The sequence below is a fragment of the Typopeltis vanoorti genome, chromosome 8 (genome assembly GCF_054136105.1).
Source record: "Typopeltis vanoorti isolate ZY-2024b chromosome 8, IOZ_Tvanoo_1.0, whole genome shotgun sequence".
Lineage (NCBI taxonomy): Eukaryota > Metazoa > Arthropoda > Arachnida > Uropygi > Thelyphonidae > Typopeltis > Typopeltis vanoorti.
In genome coordinates, this window is record NC_143556.1 from 38095407 (window position 1) to 38114401 (window position 18995).

The 18995-nt window shown below is 38.3% G+C and overlaps 1 protein-coding gene across 1 annotated transcript in view; it reads right to left on the minus strand.

The window, feature by feature from the left end:
* Nucleotides 1–3080: 3080 nt before the first annotated feature.
* LOC150103937 (voltage-dependent calcium channel type A subunit alpha-1-like) overlaps nt 3081–18995 on the minus strand; it is a 1762795-nt gene continuing 1746880 nt past the window's right edge. Inside the window, exons 39-41 of the mRNA XM_090397103.1 lie at nt 7276–7519; nt 4278–4355; nt 3081–4229 (exon numbers count right to left, since the gene is read on the minus strand). Coding sequence (XP_090253229.1) covers nt 3496–4229; nt 4278–4355; nt 7276–7519 — 1056 coding nt within the window. The 3' untranslated portion in view covers nt 3081–3495. The remainder of the gene's footprint in view (nt 4230–4277; nt 4356–7275; nt 7520–18995) is intronic.

Below are 18995 nucleotides of genomic sequence, written 5' to 3' on the forward strand. Positions count from 1 at the left end.
GGCTTCCTCCGATCACAAATAAGGCACAACAACCCAGTAAGTTTCCCTCTGCCTTGTCGACATGGAGATCAAGTAAAGGGGTAAACTCAGTCTGAATCAGTTCACGTGACCTAAACTCACATCCAATGGCTAAAAGGAATATCCACTTGGCACTTCAGCAGTACATTCTCACCGTGAAGCGTATCTGATTCATCTGACAAAGAATACAGAAAAAGATTTGCGGATTTGATCGAATCTTTGTTTCTGTGCGCAGAACACGGATTACTCCATGCTAATATAGTTGATCAAATTAAGCACAGAGATGAGTTACATTAAAAAAAATTATCCATGCTTACAGATTTTTAAATCTTCCTCTCTCTCTCTCTCTCGCACGCACGCACACGCACACACATACACGCTTTCTTTCTTTTTCTCTCTCTCATTTATTCCTTTTTTTTTTTTAATTTAAATAAAATACTAATGGACAAGAGCAGCATTTTCTGGGAAGGATGACAAGGAAAATAAATTTGAGAAGTAAAGAAATATCCATACAACAATTAACAAGGCGTCAGTGATCCGAAATAAATTCTCTCAGTACTCTTGTCGAATATGGATTAGCCTCTTTATAATGTATTATCATTACAGTAATTAGTAACATGTTATTTACATTTTGGGGAGAACGTCTCTCCCCAGGAGGAAAAAATCCTCAGAGGTGGGAACGAAAAAAAAAATCATGTATGTAGAAATGTTACCTTCCCTTGTGAGGGACTAAGAAGGAATAGAACCTGATTGTAAGTTTTAAAAGTTCTCACTTTGAATGGGATGGACTTGCATAGAAAATATAGAAACCTCGAGATTAGAAAACATCTACTCTAGAGAGATGCAATGCTTCAAAACCTATTCGCAAGCATAGGGATAGGCTGCTATGATTTGACAAGACATGTTAACAAGTGTGCTGTCGTAATTGTCAAACTATTGATCTAGACCCTGATGTACTAGTTTTAAAGAATAATACCCCTTAAGCAGTTGATCTTTTAACTATATGAGAGAAGTCTTTTCCTGAGGGGCAGGGTGAATGAACACATTTTGACCAACAGGGGCACAGTAGTCTTGACTGTACAAAAGAAGACTTTTTTAGATCTAATTTCGGTATCATACAATTTAAGTGCCTATGGGAAAAGACAAAACTACGGCTTTTCCCATGGCCGAATTTGCATATTACGAAACTGCTCTTGCAGAAGTGACACTAAACTCTCGAAGTTTAGTAAAGTGAATTCTAAGATAAGAGCAAAACTTCTATCGTTACCCAACTAAATATTTTTTTTCTGCCAATTTGGCAAGGTCGTTTATTTACAAAGGTAAAGCGCTAATTGGCGACTATAACTGCTGCAGCAAATAGAAAACACCGATTCTTATAAACGTTTATTATTATCATTATTTTTTTATTTTTATCATCAGTTGGTTTTGTTCTGTGTTCTAAGCAAAGTGGTGGAGTTTACGTCAACTGAATGACTTTGTGTTCGTATCTTTCCACGATTCAATGGAGGGCTTTAAAAAAGTGATTCAATAAATGCGCGACAGCTGGCGCTATTTTTTTTTTTTTTGCATTCCTTCCGGGTATGCAATGTGTGTGTGTGTGTGTGTGTGTGTGTGTGTGTGTGTGTGTGTGTGTGTGTGTGTGTGTGTGTGTGTGTGTGTGTGTGTGTGTGTGCGTGTGTGTGTGTGTGTGCAAATGTGCGTGAGAGGGGCAGCACTGGAATAAATCTAACTAAATTATTGCAAATTTCTAAATTATAAACCATCTAAAATGATCAAGAAAACCTGGTAGAAGTATGAGAAAAGTGAGAATTTTTACAAAGTGCAATGGACTGTGGATCACAGCAAAAACCAGTAGAATAATCTTGTGGTTTGGCAGAGTTATTATAAAAAAATACAAAATTGTACTTAATATTTACCATTCTTATAATACAGTATATATAGCGATACATTAACAAGAAAGAAAATAGTATCAACAGTGTGGTGATTGTAAATAAAACTAGACTATGACCAGGCAATAAAGAGGGGTCACCAAACAACAGAGCTTGTAATATCAGCTTTAGGAATGGTGGCGGAAGGCTAGACAGCAAATCGGAGTCAAAACTACAGAGGAAGAGGAGGAGGAGAATGAGGATGTGACAGAATACACTACATTAAAGATCCCATTAAGATAACATACAGAGGTATGCCAGAGGAACATAGTGAGTACCATTACCTCAGAGTTGCTAGTAATTTTTGGTATACATTGCAAAACCTGTACTTTTAAGTATAAGACAAGCTAAGGACAAAAAGTTTGATGAAGGAAAAACTGTTCAACAGTAAAAATATTTGTATTTAAGCTGATGATTTCGGCAGCGACAATGCGTAATCTTTGTTCTTCTACAGAAGATGTGGTTACATTGTTTAACCCTTTCTCTATGGAAGGAATGAGGGTCAAAAGGAACGTTATTGCAGTATATTAAGACCTTTCACTATTGAAGGCCTATTAACACCTGCATCTAGGTTCAGGAAAGCTTAAGGTTGAACATTGACAGCATTTAATTGGAGAAGTTACGAATAAGGATCAACTAGTGTAGGACTGGATTAAGAGTGCTAATGCAAATGGGACGAATACATTTAAATTCTATATTTACGAAATGGAAACTAATGCACAGCTAAAGAATCCAAAAAGTTATGAGGTACCTTAAGCGGACAACTGATTCGATCTGAAATGTGTGAGGCATATAAACTTTAATAATTTCATTTTCTATGCGATTGGCCCAGTGAGATCACATCGATAACTGGCAGTTCGTTTGCTAAGAAATAAAAATTGGCTAATCTGATTCTGATTGGCTGACAGGACTGGAACAACTTCGTTGTGTGAAGTTTGGTCTCTGGACAGAGAGTGAGGTGGCATTCAGGAAGTGCGAACGGAGGGTTACTTAGTTGGTATGTCAAATCGGGTCACAGGAAGCCGTGCTATCACAGCGTCATCAGCATGAAAGACGGAATGGGTCAGCAATCAGACGATATGACAAAGGTGTGGCTTATGTCACTAGGGGCAGAAAAAGCTTTTAGCAGTTCAAGGCCTGTTCGATGGTGATCACAAATGAGAAAAAAATGTTTATTATGTAGAATATATAGAATTTTTGTGTGCGTATGCATATATATACATATCTACGTGTACGTATAATGTAAAATGGATAGATACACGCGTGTAAATATGCGTTTTACATAGTTCACACATACATATGTGTATATACGTATATGTGTGTGTGTGTAACACATATATAAATATATTTATAAATACACATATATATATGTACAATATATACATGCATGAGCACACACACAGTAGTTATCATTAGAGGAACAGAAGGAGACCGGACCCATTTTATCGGAACTCGGGCTTGGCTGTTCCTGTTGGAGTGAGTCTCTGTAGGCTAGGCCGCCTAACGGCTAGTGTCTGAAAATTGCACAAGGAATTTTGATTGGCCATCGCTAGAACCAATCATTTTCATCTGAATCACTACGACAAAGCCCCAAGCGACCTGTCCGTACACCAAACAATGAGGGCTCTCTACGTATCCTTTCCCGCTCTCTGTGACCTGGTTTGTATCCATTAGGCAAGGGTGAAGGGAGTTGTCGAGAACCTCTGCCGATAGCAGCAGCAACCTCGAAGCTAAGTGGTTCTTCATGTCTTTGACGCAGTTGTCTCTCGTGGTAGGCCAATGGATGCTGGTACTGATCACGTTCGCTGTAGCGGGTATCTCCGTGTCCTGGCAAACTGATACTACTGGTTGCCCTCACTCCTCGAGTAAGAGCGGGGCCATGTATTCCCATAAAGGGAGACGTCCGTTCTCGCCAAAGGGGCGGCATTTGAAGTTTTGGCATATGAGTTGGAGAAGCGTTCACCCTGGGAAAATTGATATCCCCCAGTAATCGTCTATGCTGGGGCACGGTAGGAGAATGGGACACCATTGGGAGAGTAATTCCCTCCACAGAACGTACATCCAACCGTAACCTGGAAGGCTTGTTTGGAGTAGGGGGTAATCTTCTTCCTCCGGGCCGTCGCTGCAAGGGCAAACTGTGGGCGGAAGAGGGGCTCGGACTGCGGGATCGGTGGTCCAAATGTGTAGTGCCGTAGTGGTAGTCGCTATGAGTAGGGGTGGGATTAGGACTAGGACTACGAGATCGCCTATAAAGGCACGTGCTTTGGAACTCTGGACTATCACCTCGACTCCAACCAGGCGTGGGTGACACTCCTCGCCAAAAAGGTTTGCTGTAACGGCGCACAGGTGATCTTCCTCTTACGGGTGAGCCATAAGGATGGATCATCAGATCATCTCCTCGAACTTTCGCTTGAAAAATAAAATAAAATAAAAGATTCACTTTCATTTGTGAAAGTACATATTGCACATATTCAGCAATAAAATAAATGCAATTTATAAATGTATTTCATAAGATTAATTACATAGTTTAGCGCTTACATAGTTCATAGGGGTCTGAAAAGATGTAGCTGTTAGTAAAGTAATTCAAGGTAACATACAGTAACTTGGGTTGGAACATCCCAAGCACGAAAATAACAACTATTTTTTTTCCTATTACGTAGATATAATTTACAAAATATCGTAAGCGCTATTATGTAATATACCTTTTTATAGATATATAAAATTCGAATAACATTCTTAATATATTATGTATGTTTTTTTTTTTTTTCAATCGAAGCATGTATTATGGAATCTAGTAAGTTCAAGTTTTTATCCAGGATATTCGAGATTTTCAAAAAAAATAAATCTAGTCTTAAGAGCAAAAGTAAAAACAATAGGTGATGAATACATGTGGTTGGAACATCCCAGGAATGCCACTCTGAGTGGTTTAATGTTTGAGTACATTTTCAATGTTTTTATGCATTTTTCAGTATTTTTTTTACAACATCTTCAGTAGGCTGAGGATGTTGTAGAAATAATGATGTTGTAATAATGCGTGCTACGTATACTTTCAAATGGAAGTTGATCTCAATTTCCAGCTGAACCACAAACACCTCCATAAAGTCTGCTATACATGTACGAGGTTCGGTACTGCCGTCTATGATTTCTTAAAATAATTTATTTAATAATGGCTTTCAAATGGATTAATCCCATCATTCGAGACTATTCTGTTATTTTTTCAACATCTCTATCATTCTCTAAACACTTTTGACATCGTTGAGCGAGATGCTATATTCCTCCCTATTCAATTATTTCACCCGATTATTGACAAATCTACAAGAAGCTTGAATGCTATACTACAAAATGGCAATATTTTCGCATCCGTTCTGGTCACTTATTCTGTTAATTTTAAAAGAACTTTTTTTTTTTTTTTGAGGCAGAAATCCCATTATACAAAATTCTCGCGTGTTTTCTGTCGAAAATGGCCAGTAAGAGGATTGTTTCCTTTCTTTTAGAGTTAAATGAAAAATGAAAGTAAAACGAAAGTAAGAGGATTTGTCATGCAAATACCAAATACATTTTCCATAAAAGTTTAGTGGATCTAAATATAAGGTTCTCTGCAGATTTTATTTACGTAATTTTTATTATCATAAAGGGCATCTTCAGTATGACTTTCACACTAAACTTTAACACGTAGACTTGTTAATAGGGCGAAAGAGCACTTTTAAGCCAACAAATCTAAGTAATCTGTATGTTCAGTGTGTGTCACCACCACATTGAGAGGCAATGAAAAGTAAACTCTGTAGCTGTCAGTGATCTTATTGAAATAAGATTCGGCAAGCCATTAACAAGGACGCTAGACTTGGTGTGATTTGTTTCCGAGAGAGCGGCATTTCAGTAGAGCAAAACGAGGGAGCTCGATGTACCAGTCTTAATGGTGCCAAATTTTTGACAACCATGATGGTGTGAAATAACATGAATGTAAAGTCGTTATGGGTTTTCTTTCTAAAAACTGAGAAAGGAAGGCTATCTGGTTGACGAAATAAAAGGAGATATAAAAAGGCAATCCTGTTATCCTTTTCCCCCTCAAGACTGAACTGGATACGATGGCGAAAACTTGATCTTGTAAATCAGTAAGAGAAACCATGCCAAACCACAAGGAGGTCCTCTACATATTTGTACAGTAAGGATGGTTTAGGAAAGACGCTGTTCAGTATCCGTGGTTGGAATAGTTCCATGAAGTACTTAGCAAGTATAGCAGAAAGGGAACTAACCATTGATATACCTTCAGTTTGTTGGTAAAGCTTATTCTGGCATGTAAAATAACTAGAGCGAATGACAAAGTCAAATAGGCGGACAATATGGCGAAAAGTTTTACTTGAGGAATTGAAGTGCTGTTTCATCTAAGGAAACATTTGTGAATGCAGTCGATATCAAAGACAAACCCTTATATAAATATTATTTCATTTTCTTACAAATCTTGAGTAATTTTATTCATTTCGTTTTAATAAATTAGCTTATTTGATTATTAGGTTAATAGAAATAAATCTGGGAAAAGAAAAGACATTCGGTTATATATTTTTCCATTTGTAAAAAAATCGTATGAAACACATAAAAGACACTATTTTTGAAATCAACATAGTAAACTTTAGGTCATAGTAAGTTATTCGAATACGAATCCCATTTGATAAGTTTGGATTTGTTATAGTTGTAGATCATTTTGTTTTGGAGTAGTACACTAAAAAAAAGTGTGTGGTTTAAGGTTGTATTTTATTCGTAAAAACGAACATCTCATTATCATAATCGACTTCTTGTAGCCTTGAGGAATGGCTTTTAATAATGCTTATTTAAATTAATTTTGGTTTCTTGGGATCGTCCGACGAAATTTAACCTTCGATCTTGAGAAGTGAACCAACTTTAATGGTTAGGTTGAATTTGTTCACTTCTCAGCTAAGGATAGGATCATTCATTTACACGCTTTCTCCTACATCAATCTTCTCTGACTAATGTCCAATCTCACTGATAGCTTTGCAATCCACTTCATTCCTCTTCGTTATTTACTAAACCATGTAATGCTCAGATCTCCTATGGCCAATGATTTAAACAACTATCTTCTAGCCATTCTCAAGTGGATTGGAGATAATCTAGTGAATTTAATGCTACCAAAACACAATCCTGCCTTATTTCCCAGAAGAAAAGCCATGGGTCGCTCTTTAATGTCCATATTTGTTTTGGAATATTTTATCATGCGAGTAAATTATCTGAAACAATAACTAGGAAAAATGCTAATTATGCCCAGCTTTCAAGAGATAATGTAGCTGATGTAAGAGATAATTGATGTAACTCTTACCTCTTGCTCTTCCTTTTTTGCTTGTTTCATATTTTACTATATCAACCATATCGCTCACAGCATCAGAAAAACCGATGTCATGCGGTCCTCTTCTTGGAGATGGTGATCGTCGAATTGGCGTTGGCGATCGTGCTCGTAAGCGGGGCGGCGTAGGTGAATCTCTTCGAAGGCGAACAGGTGATGGCGATCGTGATCTTAATCTGTCATCATATCTATATTCTTCTGGCCGAAGTTCACTTCTTTCCTACAATAATCATAAAGAAATAATTTGTATATCCTAGAAATTAAACTAGGACTTTTTCGATTGGGAAAAAAATGTATCAAAAAAATTTAAAAAAATTACGCTATTTAAAACAACAACAACAACAACAACAACAAAAAATAAATAAACAAATAAAAATAAAATAAAATAACCTAAAATGTATAATTTTTAATGGATTATTGTAATGGTGAGCAGCGCATAACAGTCATAGTAATCACAAGGCCAGATATAAAGAATTCAGCCTGAAATCTCAAGTGCAATAAGTTGATCAATAATACAACTTAAAAAAAAAAAACTATTATATACATTTTTTTTTTCAGTTATTATTATTATTAGTGAGACCTCCATGAAGTCCCAGGACTTATCAAAAAAGTCACTACGCGCCATACTTAACTACTTCACTATACAGTATTTCATCTACCGTGCAAATGCATTTTTCTTTAACTGTATGAGTTCTCCGGTCGGTTTGCCTGTTTCGCGAGGTTGAAAACCCGAGAAGAAAAGCTCTGTTACCTCTTATGAGACCGATTATGACAATAAAACTCATATAACAATAACCATCAGAGATCGGGAGAAAAGAGTCTTCCAGTTTTTATGAAAATATTCTAATAAAAATAAAGGAAGAAATGAGTCATGTGCAAAATAGTGGGTTACTCAAAAATAGTACCTGTTGAAGCATTTTTTCATTTTGTGTAATTAGAATGAAAGAAATTATTTTCACCTTTAAATTTATTAACACCCATCCATCCACCCACCCACACACACGCACACACACGAGTGATGACTCACAGTTGTGTGATGTTGAATTTGCTTTGCATTACTACCACTTTTAAACAAAAGTTTCTACATGTTATTTAATTAATGGAAAGAATGTACTGTACTTGGATATTTTGCCATGAGATATGCGCACGCGTACTGTCTAAGTCGAATATTATACCGTTACCTATAAATAGTTAATTGTTAATGAAATTTTTTTATATCTCATGGTGAGAAAAACACAAATCCTGAAATAGAAATATTTTTCATTGCTAATGGACATTGCGTAACATTTCCCCACAATATTCATGAGAAAACTCGTTATCTCTCTCGCACCAATAAGTACACAAAATAAATGTGCATAAAATTGAATTCTGTTCTTGCTGTCGTTGTGATCGGACGTATTCCTTTAGACTCTGCCTAGTTGAATTTTATATAAGGTTTTTCGAGAAGCTCGCATTGCACTGGAACTAACACAGTTCAAGACCTACTATCTCCCCCCTCTGTATGAAATATGTAGAGGTCTGATGGCCGGTAGGCCCCACCCGCAATGAAGACCAGTGGTGGATGAATGGTATTTTAGGGAGGTAGGTCTCTGCACTGTGTCCAAGTAAGTTCCCGGAACTTCTTTTTCCTTTTTTAGGATAGTCACTTATAATAAACTAACTTTTTGCTGGTAGACGCTTACTCTAAGCTGTCTACGGGATTAGCTAGTGGACTCTCAAAGTCTACAGAATTACTCGCAAACTACTCGGGAAACCCGAGCAACCGCTATTTTCTCTTAGGCCAAATTATGGACTCTCCATATGATGAGCTCGACTTCAAGCAGCTATTGGCAATCTTCAAACATGTAGGAGGCCTGCTGCAAAGGAAATGGCCAGGAAAGGTAGCAATCCACCAAATAGAAGAGGTTGAAACAGAGGACTATCAATCCCCTGACCCTATCCCCAGCACTTCTCAAGATAACTCTAGAGAGATTATGTCGCCAGTTAATGACCAGCCCCTAGTGGACTCATATAACTCTACAGACTATCAGGTTGTCAGCAGAAAGAAGCACAAGAAGGAGTCGCCAGCTGCAGAACCTGAAATAATACCTCAACCCTTGGAAAGAACAACTCCAATGGACTTAACAGCACAACCTGATGAAAGAATAGAGACCGATTCCAGGGCACAACCCAAAGAGAGGATTCCACCAGTAATTTTAAGAACAACAAAAAAAAAGGTCTTTAATTACAGAGATGATGAAGAACACAAACATCAAATTTACATCAGCCAAGAGTACAGATGAAGGAATCCGGATTCAACCTGAAGGAACTTCGGATTACAGCCAGCTCACCAGACTTATGGATGAACTGAAAGTCCCATATCACACGTTTCGGCTTAGGAGTGAAAAAAATCTAAAAGTGGTCATCAGAGGTCTGGCTGAAACCATACCAGCTGAAGAAATAACTACTGACCTCAGATCACAAGGCCTAGAGCCAATTAAGATATCGCGCATGTACCAAGCAGTACGATCTTAGTCGAGATCAGTAAAGACCATAGAGAAATTTACGACCTTAAAATAGTATGCAGCTTAGTCATCAAGACCGAACCTCTCAGAAGAAAGGCTTCAGCTGGTCAATGCCATCGCTGGCAAAAAATATGGGCATGCACAAAAACTATGTAAAGCGAACTACACCAGAAATCAGAACGCGGGCTGTTACTCCCGAGAAATCATACGCATCTGCGGTCTCTACAAGTAACAAACCGGCATCTTGCAACCAAGTTTAGCATGTACCAACCCGTTAAGCCTTTCTCCTCCACAGTTCACTGCCATGTTCTATCGTACGTAGATACCCCGCAGCAATCTAGCTGCCACTCCAGGAGAGATGTTAAGTCTTTAGCAAAACAAATCCCAATCAGGCCGACACCAACAAATTCCTCAAAAACACACAAGTCATCTTCTCCATGATTAATGGATAACACGGTTACCATAGCTAACTCAATACAGATTGCATATTGGAATCCTGACGGACTAAACAACAACCTCCTAGAACTAAAATATTTTGCTGAAAGATATAAGATAGACATCCTTTTAGTCAACGAGACGCACCTTGGGCCTTGCGACAACCCCAAAATAAGGTACTACACACTACTTAGGACAGACAGGCTCAATGCCAGAGGGGGTGGAACGGCTATATTTGTTAAAAAAAGCATAAGATAGAATGAGATCAAGAAAACAACAACTACAAACCTGGAAGAAACTGGAATTGAAATACATACCGACAACACAGGTAGTCTAAAACTATATTCAGTCTACAACCCTCGAAGGAAAACCACTCCTAGCCTCAGACCTCTCCCAGCTCCTTGACACAAACGAAGCAACAATAGTGGCGGGAGACCTAAACGCAAAACATCCTGCATGGAACAGTAGAAACACCAATAGTAATGGGAAGAGCCTACACAAATTCGCTATGATAAGAAACATCACCATAGCAGGTCCTGTTGAACCAACACACTACGGACCACTGGGCAAACCTGATGTGCTGGATATAGTCATCTTCAGGAACATCCCACACCAGTTCCAGTTATAGGTTATTAATGATCTTAGCTCCGGCCACAATCCAGTTCTGCTTAGCCTTGGCAGGGAAGCAGAAATCATCCCCAGACAATCCTACACAAATCTCAACTCTCTGCAACATCACAGGCCCTGTACCGACCATCTCCTCACCCAAAGAAGTAGACACAGCGATCAATAAACTGGAAAGCACAATCCAAACTGGCCTTGCAACAGCTTCCACCGTTACCGCTCCAGCTCAAATTAACCTGCTCCCAGAAGAGATTCTAAAGCTTATCCGCAACAAAAACAGGATCAGACGTCGATACCATGCAACACTATCACCCCAGGATAAACAAGAGCTAAACAGGGCAACAAACCTAGTCCGATATGCGATCAAAGACCATAAGAATCAACTATGGGAGAGGAAACTAGGCTCTTTAAACACTGAAGATAACTCATTATGGAAAATGTTAAAGCCCTTCGCAGCGATCACTCCATCATACAACCAATCCATGGAGAAAGAGGCATAGTCTACCGAGACGATGAAAAAGCAGAAGCCTTTGCAGACACCCTGGAGCTGCAATTTCAACCAAACTACACTCAAGCGGTCTTGCGCTTTATTGAAAAAATCCACAGGCAAGTACGCTATGCACTTCATCATACCACCAGCCGTGACAACACAAGCTATACTACGCCAAAGGAAATATACCAAATTATCAAGAACCTCAACAACAGAAAAGCACCAGGTCCTGATCAGATTTCAAACAAAATTATAAAAGCACTCCCTCACAAAAAAATAATGCATCTAGTGGCTATCATCAATGCGATGCTAAGACTCAACTATTTCCCCACTCGCTGGAAGCAGGCAGATATAATCCTCATCCACAAACCAGGGAAAGCACCTCAGTTCCCCCAGAATTATAGACCTATCAGCCTCTTGTCAGGCCTTAGGAAAATCGCTGAAAAAGTAATACTAAAACGCCTACAAAACGAAACGGACAATCTAGACCTAATCCCAAAAAGAACAATTTGGTTTTCGAACTGGTCACTGCACAACTCAACAAATCCACAGACTTATAGAATACATAACTATAGGATTTAATTGGAAACAACATATAGGTGCAATCTTCCTGGATGTGGTGAAAGCCTTCGATAAAGTGTGGCACAAAGGCCTCATCCACAGACTAATAACTGCAAAATACTCACTAAACCACATCCAAATCATAGACTCTTACCTGAAAGACCGAAAATTTCAAGTGAAACTCAGTGGCCCCTCAGATCCACTACAAGAAGTATCACAGCAGGTGTCCCGCAAGGCTCCCTATTATCGCCGCTGCTCTTCAACATTTTTATCGCAGACATCCCAAGCACAGCATCAGCCACCATGGCTTTCTATGCTGATGACATGGCGATACTGACCAGATCGCTCAGACCATACCTAGCCACACAATGACTGCAAAACGCAGCAACGAATCTTGAAAAATGGTTTCGGAAATGGAGAATTGATGTCAATGCAGACAAAAGCACGGCCATACTATTTACAAGGAAGAAAGCAAACCATCACGGAGCAGTCACGATGTTCAATACTGATATCCCATGGCAAAAAGGAGTAAAATACCTGGGAATCAAACTAGATAACCGACTCAACTTCAACTCCCAAATCTTTCATGCCTGTAACAAAGATAACTCAGCAATAGCTCAACTCTATCCTCTACTCAACCATAGAAGCAAAGTCATTCCAGAAAACAAACTAAGAATATACAAAGCAATCATCAGACCCATACTAACTTACGGTTCACTAGCGTGGAGCCACACCTCCCCTAGCAACATCAAAAGATTACAAATAATCCAAACCAAATGCCTCCGAATGATCTTCGATGCCCCATGGTTTTTAAGGAACACTATCCTCCACCAAGACGAAAACCTGCCAGACATACCTACGTTTCTCCTCCAGATAGCAACCAAGTACTTTGCTCAGGCATCACTCCATCCCAACCGATTCATTCGTGAGTCATCAGATTACGATGAAAAAGACAGATGGAAACATAAACGTCCAAAGAAGGCCCTGATCACAGATTGAAATATTTCTATACAGCCCTAATTAGGGCGAGCCAAGTGCTCAAAACTTTTTTCTTTTAACAATTAAAAAATAACGATTACGGGATAAAAATCCAAGGGATTGATGTCCATCCAGTCATAGAAGTTAGAAATTTATTTTTCAGAGAAGCTTTTATACTCGTTCGCACAAGCTTGTCTGTTAATTTTACATGAGATATATCCAACACCTGAATAAAACGCAAAGATTCAAGGTAAGCATGTCTCAAATATAGTATCCTTCAACGGAAAAAAAAAAAAAAAAAAGGCAAAATTTTGTACTACCACTTTTTTTTTTTTTTTTTTGCTTAATCTAACTGTTTTATATCACCACAATTTAGCCTAAATTAAATACAGTTTTTTTAGAAGTGGTTTTATTGTAGAGAGTGGCGCTGTATGCAATATGGTGATGCAAAAGATTGATAATGTTTTTAGCGATTTATACTTTAGTGATGAGAATTATGTTAGCATTTGTTTGATTAAAGCATTTTGACTATGCAAAGTTTTGTAAGTTTTAGGTGAGTAATTACTTTACTTTCAAAATCTTTAGTTCCATCGAAAACTATCTTCTAAGCCTATTTTTTCCCTCCGTCAAATACTGTTGTTGGAGTCATCGCATTAGTAAGAAATCATTATAATATTGATGTTTATATATAAACAACTTAAGAATAACATGTAGATATTATTGAAAGTGCTAAGAGCTTTTCTCTCAAGGAACTTTGATAAGCCAATAGTAGTTTATTATTAAATTTGAATTTTAGACCACTACTACATGTGGAATAAGCTAATAGGATTGTCTGTAAGGGTTCAATCATAATTATAACATTAACTTGTGTAAGAAATGTTAAAGAAATAAAAATCAATATTCATTTTATGAATGTCTGGGATGAGTTCTGATGGGAAGAAGGAAGAGTTTAGAGTATGTGTTGATTTTTTTAAAAATTAAAAAAAATTTTTTTTTAATGATGTTTATGAAGAGATACTCTAAATGTTAGAAACCTAGCAGGAAAATGGGAATTGTTAGGTTAGCAGTTGACGAGGTTCTCTGTAATAATTTCCGCGATGAGTCTTTTGACTCCATGGAGGTATCGTATAATAATAATAATAATACAAAAGTCAGTAATCTCTGTACATGTGGTATGATGAAATTTTGTCAGAAAGAAAATTGATGCTGCCCAGAGAAGAGGTTAAGAAGAGATTTTTAAAATTTTTTATTTTTATTTTTAACGGAATAGTGGTTGTTGGGAGAGTTGGTTTGTTACAAAAGTGCAAGTTACTGATTATCTAAGAACAAATCATACGGTTAATTCGATATCTAGGATTGCGAATTAATCGTAGGTGTATGTATGTATAAAATGCTAAAAGCATTGGGAGCAAATCTGGGGAAATTATGGCATTAATTAATCTGAATCAACTAGGAATTTTGGGCAAAAGTAGGATGTGGTTGACAAGGAATGTTATTGTGGTAAGTATACAATGTGCTGGCTAAGGAAGGAGGGACAGAATAGGCAGGATAGTGGAGTGTAAAGTGAAAGCAAATGAAATGGAATATTTGACGCAATAGGCCTGAGTATATTTTTGCATAGGCCTGAGTATTCTAAAAGAGATGAAAATATAAAAAAGTTTCAACAAATAAAACAAGCAAGCAAGAGCAGGGTGATTATTATGGGCGACTTTAAACGATATAAATAAACAAAATTATTTATTATTATTATTATTATTTTGTTGAGATGCTTCAGAGACTATCATTCTACAATTTAATACATCTGTAGTCGAGGGAACACGAAGGGCCTTTGTATTATATTTTGTGATTCGCCGTATGTGATAATGAATAGCGTTTCTATGCTGCTTCCGACTGGTGACATTGCTCATGTGGTACTAACATGGAAGATAGTTACCCACATGCTTGTTTCAATCAGGACGCAGAGATGTCAGACTACAATCGAAGAGTTAGTAGCATCAATAAAGTTGATGTACAATGAAATTCGTCGGGAAGTGCATAACAAGAAAATATTTAAATAAATAGAGGGCACAAATAAAATGTTCGCGCGGTTAGCCTAGTGGCTGTGCGTTTTGCAACCATATGCCTGGCGAAGGAGTGTTCTAGGTTCGAGTCCCATCGGTGACGTGAGGAGCTGAAGGATCTTCCTCAGCCATAGCCAAGTTAGCCGGTCTTGGGAGTGGACAGTAGGTTTTTTCCCCCCAGTTTGTCCTGGGGTTTTTCATCCTGCAAAGCAGGCAAACCGGCCTTGAGAACTCAACGCTACAGGACATAGGCTACACCGGGGCGTAGGGCTGACCACCTTACTATTGTGCAGAACACTGATTATTTATTTTTTAATTTTTTTTAATTGGCTAGCTAATGTTTATTAAACATTGCAATAGTGAAATTTACGTGTGATCAACATTTGCGTTACGGTATCTTTTTTATCCTTTTACCCTTCGAATTGTCCTGTCAGCATTATTGGTGTTTATTAGAATTTTGACAGCTAAGAGGAAGGCAAAGCAGAAGTGGGATGAGTCAAGAGTGGAAGAGGACAGAGAGGTGTACAAAGAGAGAAAGCAAGAAGCCAAGAGAGTTGTCGCACAGGCGAAGGCCATGGCATATCAAGATCTGTATGATCAATTAGAAACAAAGGAAGGACAGAGAAAAATTTACCAACTAGCGAAATGTAGAAATAAAGCAGCAAAGGACATCTTACATGTGAGGCAGATCAAAGATGCTGAAGGAAGAGTATTATGGAGGGATGTGGACATAAGAAACAGATGGAAAATATATTTTGAGGGACTTTTGAATGAGGAAAATGCAAGGACTCTCAGAGGAGATGGGCAGCCTTCTGAGGGGATGGTGCGGAACATCAGTAGAGTGGAAGTGACGGAGGCCATGAAGAGGATGAGGAATGGAAAATCGGTGGGCCCCGACAGAATTCCAGTGGAGGAATGGAAGGCACTGGGGGAAAGAGGGAATTGACCTGTTGTGGGACCTGTTCATGAAAATTTGCCAACAGGAAAATATACCCGAGGAATGGAGGGAGAGTACTCTTGTCCCCATCTACAAGGGTAAAGGGGATGCACAAGACTGTAAAAATTACAGAGGAATAAAGTTGATGTCCCACACAATGAAGATCATAGAAAGGGTTCTTGATGGTAGATTGAGGAAGGAGATGGAGATTGCAAAGGAACAATTTGGATTCGTGCCTGGTAGATCAACAACAGATGCTATCTTTGGGTTACGGCAGATGATGGAAAAATATCGAGAGAAACAAAGGGAGCTACATCTGGTATTTATTGATCTGGAGAAAGCATACGATAGAGTGCCAAGGCAAGAAGTCTGGAGGTGTCTGAGGGAGAAGAAGGTGCCGGAGAAATATGTCAGGTTGGTGCGGGAAATGTACAGAAATGTGAAGACAAGTGTTCGGACCTGTTTGGGACAGACAGAAAGTTTTCAAGTAACAGTTGGCTTGCATCAAGGGTCAGCATTAAGTCCGTTTCTGTTTAATATTGTGATGGAGGTGGTAACAAAGGAGGTGAGAGAAGATGCGCCTTGGACAATGTTGTATGTAGATTCAAGAGAAGAAGCGGGAACTAAACTGGAAAGATGGAGAAAAGTACTGGAAGAGAGAGGTATGAGACTGAGCAGAAGTAAGACAGAGTATATGTGTTGCGCAGTCGGCGGCGGCCAGGAGACAGATATGGAGCTGGAAGGAAATGTCATCAGGAAGGTGAGAGACTTTAGATACTTAGGTTCAACAGTGGAAGAAGATGGAGGAGCTGAGAAGGAAGTAGGATGCAGGATGCAAGCGGGTTGGAGGAACTGGAGGGAGATGGCTGGAGTGTTATGCGATAAGAGGGTGCCGATCAATCTGAAAGGCAAAATTTATAGGACAATAGTGAGGCCAGCTATGACATATACTATAGAAACTGTAGCCCTGAGGAAAAATAACACAGCAGGATGGAAGTAGCAGAGATGAGAATGCTTAGGTGGATGTGCGGTGTGACCAGAAAGGATCGTCTGAGAAATGACTATGTCAGGGGAACAGTGAAAGTTACGAACTTAGGAGCAAAAATACAGGGGGCAAGGTTGAGATGGTTTGGTCATGTGATGAGGAGGGAGGACGAATATGTGGGAAGAAGGGTCATGCAGATGGATGTGCAAGGAAGGCGGAAGCGTGGGCAGCCAAAGAAGAGATGGAGGGAGCTGGTAGAAGAGGACTTGAAGATGAAGAACTTGGATGTGGTGACAGCCCAAGACAGGAAGGTGTGGAGGAGACTCATACAGTATTATCTCATCCAAATGGCCAATATTAAACAGTGTCGACTAAGAAGTTCCACACAGTTCAGTGGCGTCGGCATCTATGGCCAAACATACTGCAACTTTATGTGCTAAATATATAATAAATGAATAAATAGTTATATTTATAAAACATGCATTTGAAATGAAAGTAATAATTGAAAAATTTTAAAAATAATTGTACGATATAAAGCTTTTTGTAAATATATCGATTGCTGTTCACTATGGTTCTATAATACAGCCTACTATTTCATGTTAAAGCTGCACCAGGAAACCAAAGTGCATCATTAGATGTCACTTTACTCTAAATAGAAAATATATTTCATATTTCCTTCACAAAATAGACCGATGACAACCATCTTCTGCATCGAAGCAACCATACTGTGCTCAAAAAATCTGATTTTTTCCCTTTTTTTCTTCTTTGTTTTAATGTACCTTTTGAGTAGTGATCGTCACAGTTGTTTCTTATTGATTTGTCGCATACATCTAGGGTAAGAAAGGACGGAACATTCTAGGGGAAGAATTCAGAACTCATTAACTTGGAAAAAGACTTCCAAGTATTGAATCGCTAATTACACGAATTGGAAAAAAGCTGTATCACCAGTAAGATCATTTCCCACATTAAGATTCTTGACTATTATAGATAATTTAAATACACTTTTAAATGATTTTTATTTCATTCAGTATAAAATTGCCAGAGCATCCTTAGTTCAATTGGTTTCAATGAAGCCGTTTGGAAAGACATGGATTCAAATCGCACCTAAGACGAGAAGAAGTTTTTTCAGCTGAGGATGAGTTTTCCAGCCTAAATGGATGTTGTTTCCGCAACTAGTAAACGGGCCAGGACACACGCAGACTCACTTGGCAGATCGTGAGGTACAGAGTACAGAGGATTTTATTATTATTATTAAAATCGGGCTATCATTTTTTCCCCCGCCTTAGCTCGGGAGAATCTGTTCTAATAGTGCATACTTATTCTTTGTGCTACGTTCTTCTCCATCTTTTCTTTTATATGTGTATTTCAGGTACGACTGCCAGACGTCCCGTTTATACAGGATTGTCTTATGTTCACTGTGTCACCATCGTAATCAAATTCTTGATATGCACCTTCAAGGGGTGTAGAGGATACTATGACAGTACTCTATGAAACTTTACGTAATTAATAACTTACTATCGACTATTTTCTTCCAAATTAGTGAGTTATGTGTAAGGACTCCAGTATTATCAGATTTTATATTTAATTCTGCTAAGGCACTTCTAACTGTATCGTCACCCAGATAACTGTACCGTCTTCCTTTGGGTTTTTTCCCCTGGCATCAAGCACTTTTTGCTAATCTTTCCTTTCCTAGTCTGTTTAGGTGACCATACTACTATAAACAAATCATGTTCGGGACTTTTCGTTTGGATGAAAGATGCTATCTACTCTCTTCCAGAAATCGGAACAAAAAATAGTTTTGTGATTTTTCAATTAAATAACAATAAGAGACAAAAACTTGCTGAAATATTTCAGTCGCCCACAGTGAATGTTTGTGTTGCCAATGAATTATTTTTCACGAATATTAAAATAACTATGTCTCTCAGTGTGAAAACTGGGCTTTTAACCAACTCAAGAAACTTTCTAATGTTAAGTTTCTTGAGTTGGTTAAAAGCATACATAAGACTGGGATTAATGAAGTTACTACACATCGAAATACGGTTGATCACATCAAAACTCTTCCTGCAGTGATAGCACAAAAATGACGATAGACTAATCTATCGTCATTCAAAATGATGATAGA